Here is a 9,787-nt window from a genome sequence, read left to right as displayed (position 1 = left end):
AATTAAATCAAGAGAGAGAATTATTTCTAAAGTGTTTAGAAAAAGGATTAATAATTAAAAGGTGTTTTAATTATTAATGAGAATAATAAATGGGATAATAATAATATTATTTATGGGAAAATTTCAGCTGAAAATTTTGCCTATAAATACACTATTATAGACCCTATTTTATTCTAACCCACATCGAACCCGAAAACCCAAAAAGTTTGGAAAACCCAATTCTCTCCACCTCCTTCCTCCTCCTTAACATCGTTTTCTTGGTGGATACCGGTGGAGTGCTTCACACTTGAGGAGCAATTGCTAAGGATCTCTGATCGTTGTCTCCGAATTATTTTAAAAGGTTAGATTCGATCCCTCGAATTTTTATTCACGATTTATATGCTTTTAATTTGGATTTTGTATGTGTAAAAGTATTTTGCCATGCCCCCGCTGTGTTAAAAATCCAACAATATCTAGATGATTTCCAAGCCTTAATTACCTCTTGTTCACATTCAAGTTGCTTTCTTAAAATCTTCTCTTTATTTAAGGATTCTGTCAGTTCATCTTTTGCAATCTTGCACTCTATCTTCAGTTTCTCAAGCTCAACAAATTGAGTTTCTAACACATTGTGTCTTTCACTCCAAAACAAATTGTTCTCTTTAATCTTAGTATTTTCTTTAGTGAGTGATTTGAGTGTAATGCGCAGATGATATAATTCTGTTGACATGTCATTTATAGCATTATTACACTGAGCTTTAGAAAATGTGATAGATTAGTGGTGATTACCTGATTACTGGATGAACTGACCTCTGTTTCATCTGATTTGGTCATAAGTGCTAGATTGACATAGCTTGTATCCTCATCTTCATCTAATCCATCAGCAACCCAGTCATTTTCCTAAGTTAGAAAAGCCCTTTCCTTCTATTTGAGCAACTCAAAATATTTCTTCTTGTAATCCACAGGCTCAAACTTCTTTCTATCAGAATCAGGCTTTCTGCATTCACTTGCACAATGATCACTCAAGCCACACTTGAAACATTTGAATTTTGACTTGTCAAGCATGTTTCTGTTTGGCTTGGATGCTCCAAAATTCTTCTTGAATTTGAGCTTGGAAAACCTTCTTGATAGAAAAGCTAGGTGTTCATCTATGTCATCCATATCATCTTGACTAAGATGGTCTTCATGTTCAGCTACTAGCCCTTTTCCTTTGCCTTCACAAACTCTAGGGCTTGGTGCAGATTTCACAGCTTCTACCTTCATCTCTTTCTCTCTCTCTCTCTTACTCAACAACCAATGCAATGGATCCTCCCTTCTTCCTTCCTTTTTTCAGATGCTCATCTTGTTCTATCTCAAGCTCATAGGTCTTTAGAATGTCATATAGTCTATCCAAAGTGAATTCCCTATAATCTTGGGAATTTCTAAGAGAGACTGTCATAGGATTCCCTTCCTTTGGTAGATATCTAAGGAATTTGATATTAGAATCATTTATCTGGTAGATTCTTCCATGCAGCTTTAGAGCATTTAGCAGTTTTTGAAATCTACTAAAAATGCCAGTTAATGTTTCACTGTCTTCACAATGGAAGTGCTCATACTACTGAATCAAGAGTTGTATCTTATTTTCCCTTACTTGCTCAGTTCCATCACATATAACTTGAATTGTATCCCAGACATCCTTAGCAGTTTTATAATTGATGATGTTGTCAAACATGTCACCATCAACACCATTAAACAAAATGTTTATGGCCTTCTTGTCCTTATGAACTTTCTCAATATCTGGTTCAGACCATTCTGATCTAGGCTTTGGGATATACTGGTCATTTCCTGAAGCAGCTCTCATAGGAACACGAGGGAATTTCTCCATACAATCCACATATGCTTCATCTTGAGAGAGGAGATGCAGGTTCATTTTCACCTTCCATTGGTGATAATTGTCTTTGTCCAGAAATGGTATTTTTACTCCAACATTTTTTCTGCTTATCTTGTTAGTTGTTGTGATCTTTAAACTCTTTGTACTTCAAAAGCTTGCTCTGATACCAATTGTTATTACCAAACAATCTAACAAAGAATTAAAAAAGGGGAGTTGAATGTAATTCTGATTCTTTTTCAATTTCAAGAATGACTTTATCTCAAATATATTTATAGCAGTGTTTGATTAAGAAAAATGCGGAATGAAAATATTGATATAATCAAACACAAAGTAATTAAACATAAGTATTTAAAAACTTTATGGTATTGAATTTTTCCACCAGAGATATATATAAGATTGAGAACTCTATGATGCAAGGTTTGCACAGAGCTGCTTACAAGTAGAATTACAAGGAACAGAGAAATTTTTCACAGATACAGATTTTTCTATTTCTCTTGTTGATTACTTTTAAAATACTACTAGCTACTCTTGGTTTATATATTACCAAGATACAAGTGAATAAAATAAACTAATAAAACAAAATGTGTCTATGTCTAATCACATGCTTCTTCATTTCTCCATCCAGTATCTTTGATTTTCTTCAATTAAGCATGGAAATGAAAATACTTCTTTGTTCTCTAAAACTTGTAAATAGGCTGCCATATTCCATTTGCATCTAATCAACCCATGTGACTTTCAAGTCACTATCAACTGCAATTTGAATTAGAACGTCCGTTGAAACTTCATTGGATCATCCGTTGAAATTGTGTTGGATCATTTGTTGAAACTTCATTAGATCAACCGTTGAATGTGACTTGGATCATCCGTTGAAAGTCTTTCATAGCAGTTAATTCCATTTCACTTATGCAAAATTATAAGGCATCTAATATATACAATTGGCCAACCTATTTTGCATATTAATCTAGTAGTCAACATGACTTTGAATATCCTACAACTTCTATATCTCTAAGATATTGTAGTATGTAGGAATGTGTTACAAAACTTATTAAGACATAAACTACTCTCTCAACAGATTTTTAAGTAAATCATCCGTTGAGAGCTACAAAAATACTAAATTAAATCTACTAAGGTGTTTTGGTGAACTTATCATCAAGCCTATTACATATTCCTAAAAAATCACGTACTATCTATTAATCCTAACCATATCAACCCAGAAACAAAAACAAAAACCTAATTCGATTTCTAAAAATAGGGCAAATTTTGACTTTGTTCAAAACGTAATCAAACCACTACAAATTATATACTAAAACGAAGCTTGGGCTTCGTATAATCTAATACCAACAATCAAGTTATCAAACAATCATCAAGAAGGCCAAAAAATCAGAAAATATGATGACTCTAAGTCGAGGAACTCGACCTTAACAATCACGCAATAGAACGACCAAAAAATTAATATAATTCGAGTCCTTAGACCATGATGAAGCTATAGATAACATCAAGATAGATCAAAAACCCTAACAATTCATGAATCTGATTCGAGTCAATGAGGAACACGATAACAATTGATTTTTAATTTACCCAGCCTTATCCGTAGATGTTGGTATCAACTAGAAGAGAATGGAAAGGGCTTCGAATCGATTATTTAAGCTTCAAGAACGGATCAGCAACGCTCTCAAAATCATAGATACAAGATGAAGAACAAGACTATACCCCCAAAATCCGTTTTCTATTTTCTTATTTTTTTTTATAATTATGAAAATAATAAACAAATTTCAGCTATTTATATTTTTAGAAAAATAAATACCCCAAAATCAATTAAGGGTGTCTTAATTTAAAATAATTAAGCCCAAAAATAATAATTATCGGGAATAAGTTTTAAATCAAATAAATATAAAATTTATGTCAAAATTCCCCAAAAATTATGAATAATCCAAAAATGCAAAAATAATGGATATTTGAAATATGTAGGATTTTATAAAAATAAAAGTATGAATTTTGTGGGTTTTGACGTCCCAATGGTGTCCTGGTTCGTTGATTTTTAAGAAACCGAAATACTTCCTAAATTAACATAAAACCCCGAAAACATATAAAATGCATGCAAAGGCACATAGAACAAGATAAAACCAGTGTCTCGATAAAGACGCTAATAAACACGTGTCCAAATCGCGGGTTTTTTCATACAGTTGCATATTAAACACATAACAATTAATCGAAAAAAAATTTGCCGAGCCACAGATAACAACTATAACATGTCATAATATGGCAATAATCATTTTAAACTCATTTCAACACATAATATTTATTTAATTATCACAAAATATTCACATAATTTTTACGGATATTACAGTTTCCCCAAATTTTAAGCAATAACTTTATATTCGTGTTACGGGATGCTTTATAAATATTATTATAAATTGTTTTTTATTTGGAAACTCAATAGCAGTCATTAAGTTATTATTGTTAAATTTTTTTAACTTTTGACATTTATTTGCATGAAATTTCATATGTTTTTGCTTTTAAAATTATTAAATTTTATATTTCATACTATGTTTTTCATTCTAGTATTATTATATTATAAATAAAATATACGACATAATAATATTTTTAATTTCTGTTTACTTTAAAAGTTATTAAGTATTAAAAATAACAAATATGCCTCTAAATAATCAAGGCACTTTTACTCTAATTTACCCTTACCCCAATTCTGATTCCACACAATAATTTCAATGGAGTTTATCGAGGAACACGCATGGCCTTTAAGGACAGAATAAAAACTAGAAGCCGGGGGACAGATGGAACAACGTCTGTAAGAGAATGTTTGGCGCATTGTATAGGTGTTTACTCACGCACCCCATTCACATTCCTTCATTTGTACCGACTTTCTGCCATATATATATATATATATATATATATGTTCTCACGTTACAATACCCACTCAACTTCTAATCAGTTATTAATTTTATTATATTAAATATATTTAAACCCAAATTTATACATAAAATTAATAATTTACCTGTTTAAATAAACTATACGCTAACAAATTTTCAAAAACTTTTCATTAAATTGATATCATGGGGTTCATAATTATGACAATCTGCATTTGTCTCGAGTAATGTTGGAAGCCAAATCACTAAATGATTACATGATGATGACTAACTCTTCGTGGAGATCATCATGACTAACTTTTCGTAGAGATATTGATCGATTAAATACATTTAGAAAAACACCAACATTTTTATAAGCTAGCAGGAGTAACAAATTGTATAATCATTACTAGCTAGCAGTAGTAGTGTTTTGCATGGAAAATGGAGCTACATGATGGTTAGAATTTGCAGAATCCCCAGAATTGAGTTTTTGCCCAAGAGTTTCCAGTGTTTTAACTTGTGACCTTAAAAACTTGAGATAATTTGCAGCCTCATCTAGCATTGTTGCTGTGTCCATTTTGCTTCCACCAGGCACAAGCCTCTGCAATATTCTGATCTTTTCGCTGATTGTTTCCCTCCGTTGCCTCGCTGCCACTGTTTGTGGATCACTTGAAATTTTTACGTTCTTTCTCTTTGGCTTCTCCACCACCTCATCAATGAAATTCACCGGCCTAAACGCTGCTGCACGGTATATTATCTCTTTCATTTGCGCCATGGCCTCTGAATCAGGCTCCTCAAGTACACTATTTCCACTTGACAATGAATTATTACTCGGCTGTTGAAAGCTTATGTTTGATGAACTTGGTGGCTTCTCTGATATCCTCCGTTTCTTCGATTGTGGTTGCGTATTGCTGGACATCAGTCCGAAACTGCAAGAAAACTTGCCATCAAAATTTGGATATGTTTCAGTATCTTTGGTAACACCAGGAATTGACTGATTGACTACTCTTTTGCAACTATTATCGGATAAGAAGATGGAAATGTTGAGATGATCATCTTCAATAGATGTGTCGGTGTTGCTGTTTGTTGCGGATAATAAGCAGTCCAAGGAGTCGAGAGAAGCGGTGTTGGTAGGAGCATTTCTATCTTTGAATGGAATGTCAAAATTAGACATAAGGTCACTCAATGTGTTATCCGTCACCAAATTATAAGGCCTTGTAATCGAACACGAGTCTGCAGGGAATTGATGTAACGTACTTGTAGCTTCCGGTTGGCTTACTGGGTAATTTGGACTGGAAGCAACAATGACTGAATCAAGTGAGGGTGCTAAATGCTGAACCATTTGGTTGAGGATTTTTCCAGGATTCGAATAATGTTGGAGTTGATCATCATAAGATTGAGATATTGGCTGGTGGGTGCTACAAGTAATTCGATTGAAGATCATATCTTCTGGGCCGTCAATATATTTTAAACCATTATGAGCATAGAGATTGAAGTGGTCAGATTCAACAGTGAAAGCTTGTGCAACTTGATGATGATGCCCTTGATTACTCCACGACGAAGATACTGGATAGCAATCCCAGTCCAAATAGTCCATAGCTTATTGGAATGATTAGCTCCTTATGATTTAATCTCCTACAAGAAAACGCAAATAAGTTTGGGATAAGAGAAAATTGTAATGATCACCAAATAAAAACAAAAAATCTAAACTCGCGCTTATTCAATGAGAACCTTATTGCTCTGGGAAAAGACTTAATGATCCGACGTGTGGATAATCTGGATAAGTTGTTTGCCTTGTTTGATTTAAGAAAAGAAAAAGAATACAAGGGAGCAGAAATTGAAGCTCAAGTTGCTATGGTACCAAGCAATACAACTTGTGTACAATCCAGTACAAACCCACCCTCTTTAAAGAAAAACAAACCATCAACTAGATTTTGTTAATATATTTGTACATGTCATGAGAGAAACAAAAGTCCAAGCTGTATATCCCTAATTCCGTATTCAACAAAATAGAGAACAGCTACTAGACTTCAATACTTATTACGTATATACAAAAATTAAATACCGATGGATTAATATCTCGTATATAACTCTCTTTTAACATTAATAATCTATATTATACTAAAATAAAGTACACATAACATCATCCTTCCTACCCTATGTGTCAAACTCTTATTAATTTTGCTCATATCATTTTACACTAACAAATTTAATTTATTTTCAATCTCTCTCTTTCATTTATTATCTTTCACTCATTCTCTCTCTTACCCATTTCTCATCCTCTTTTTTTCTCATTTTTATATTCTTAAATTAATAATTTTTAATAGTTTCATTTTTTTCACTAATTTTATCTTATTCAAAATTAATTTTTGTTACACAAATATTAATTATTATATTTTTTGTATTTAATAAAAAGTTGATAATCAATATTTGTAATTTGGGTAATGTCATTTTTTAAGTTTTATGTTTATATTTTATTCTATTATCATTAGTATGTAATAAAAATATTATATTAATATATATATAATTCAAATTAAATTATTTCAAAATAACTTTTTTTTAAATAATTATAATATAACTGCCGTATCGGCTCCGGGAACTAATGAACTAATCTAGTAATCACTATTTACGACAATTTTTTACATTAAAATATTCATAATCGACTAATTATGACAAAAAAAATGTCATTATTGCTCAAATAGAAAGTTTAAATTTTTATCCGTGACTAGTTATAGTAAATCGGTGACGGAGCTACATTGGTGTTAGCCAGCCCCTAAGGCTAGAGTAAAGTTAATATTAATTTTTTTAGCCCCCACAAAGGCTAGAGTAAATTTAACATTAATTTTTTTAACCCCCACTAAAACTAAAAAATAATCTTATGTACTCAATATAGTTTAATTTTCTTTTTATGTGCTTATAGTTTGTACAAATCTTTAAAAAATCTTGCAATTTATTCAGTCTCATTTTAAAAATCTAAACATTAAAATAAAAATTAGGAATTTTGTCCAGTATATTTATATCTTAATTTTTTTTTGCATCTTGACATGTTATATATGTCTCGTATTAAATTATGATTCTGACTTTCTAATGTATCATTTTTTCACATTAAAAAAACTAAAAACTTTTTAAATTTGTATTACCAAAACATTTTTATCATATAAATTCTACTATTATAAAAAATAGTTTATGTTCTTGTAAAAATTACTATATTATATAGTAAACCTAATTATTTTAAACAAGTTTAATATATAAATATCTCTTACTAACAATATTTTTAAATATTTTTTAGTTTAGCCCCACTATCAAAGTGGACCCCCTGTACCTATATAAAAATCTATCCTTATTACAAATTTTTACTTGTACCATAATAATTAATCTCTCACTTCCAACAAGTTGTTCTGAAATAAGTGAAGAAAACTCAATTAACTTTGATCAAGGGCCTAACGACATTTGCGCGTTTAAAAACGGTAGGCTTCTAGCAGTAGTTTTTTCTTAAGATTTAGTTACCCGTAAAAGCCAGAATTAAATTCTGAAATGTTTAGATTGGGATATAACAAATTTCTGATTTCAGAATTAATAACAAATGCAATTTGTAATTTTAAAGTTTGGCGGGGGAAGTTATGAGTTGCGTGACTAGGCCTGTTTTGGGCTAGTTGTTGACTTGTAAATTGTAATGCAATATATTCCATGCGCATGCAACAGCAACAACAGGTAGCTAGAGCCTAGAGGTGTTTTTGTAAAGTTTACAACAACAGTGCATCGAGAGAGAGCAGGCATACTGGTCTCTTTGTACTAAAAGATTGCCACTAATCATACATTTAATCATATGCCTTGCTACTCTATTTTCTATATATCCACTTTTCAACTGGTTTTATAATTCCACTTTGTGATACATGTAGCCCCTTACATATGTGCACAAGTACAGAGCACTCCTACACGTCTTTCAGATGATCCATGTCCTTTTTTTCTGGTATTTAGAAATTTATAATAATCTTCGAATATCGGTGGTAAGATTCTACATTCGATCACAACTTTTAATTATTCTCTTGAATTCAATCTAGATTTGAACTAAAACGAGAATCGAAACAATAGGGATGAACCTTTACCCCCTAGATTATTCTCTTTCTTCTGAGTTGAAATAGGCATAGCAACTAGAGAAGATGATAGTGTACATATAATCGAGGTTGTTTAACAATTTGTGGCATGTTCAAATAATTTCGCATTTCCCAAGTGTAGGTGGAGGGATGGAGAACTGAAATCTGTGAGCATTATATATATTTCACGCAGGGACTTGTATTTCTTATGCTTTGCATCATGCTGGAGCACAGTTGTAGTGGAAACGAGACTTAACATAATTGAAACGTGTGTTAATATGCACAAGTATTGGCAGGCAACAACACCAACAACAATTATGAGCAACACGGATTGCTTTAATTGACCTGCCTTTGGGGCGAACAATATACTTGCTCTGCCTATTATTTCCGCAAAGAGAGACGGTTTAATACAACCGATTCAAAATCAGCCGCGTCTAGCTAAATTCAACCGCCAGCAGTCGGTCGAATTTCATTCCCACGACCATTTCATTAAAAAGGGGCAAAAACTGCAGTTGCTCACATTCTTAGCAATAAATCCATTCCCACAATCTCCTTCAAACTCATTCTTATCCGGTTATATTTAGCCTTAATTTATTGTAGTGTTATGTAATGACATAGGTATTTGGGTGCGTATTAGATTAATCATCCCAAAATTATTCCAATAATTTAGGTTTCAAGAGTACAGTTGTGCTCCCACATGCATCCCACATTCCCACTTCACTTCAGTCACTGCATGTGGCTATTTTAGTGACCACATTTTAAATGTATACATTATATGACTTGTAAATTGTAATTAACAGAAGAAGAAAGAATAAAAAAACAAATTAATTCCGAAATAATTCAACTACTTGCACGTCGTAGCATTCATATTGAAAAAAAAAAGGTATAATCCGCATATTCCTAAAAAAATACTTGTCAAAAGTAAAGCATTGCATATATCGTGGTCTCACATAGTTACATGTAAAATGTACTAAGCTTATTAT

The 9,787-nt window shown here is 31.9% G+C and overlaps 1 protein-coding gene across 1 annotated transcript; it reads right to left on the bottom strand.

The window, feature by feature from the left end:
* Positions 1 to 5,119: 5,119 nt before the first annotated feature.
* LOC141685555 (uncharacterized) lies at positions 5,120 to 6,307 on the bottom strand. The gene has a single exon (XM_074490649.1). The coding sequence runs from the start codon at positions 6,305 to 6,307 to the stop codon at positions 5,120 to 5,122; it is 1,188 nt and encodes a 395-aa protein (XP_074346750.1).
* Between the last annotated feature and the right edge of the window lie 3,480 nt (positions 6,308 to 9,787).

Source organism: Apium graveolens, chromosome 9, assembly GCF_009905375.1.
Source record: "Apium graveolens cultivar Ventura chromosome 9, ASM990537v1, whole genome shotgun sequence".
NCBI lineage: Eukaryota > Viridiplantae > Streptophyta > Magnoliopsida > Apiales > Apiaceae > Apium > Apium graveolens.
This window is presented reverse-complemented; position numbering and strand designations above follow the sequence as displayed.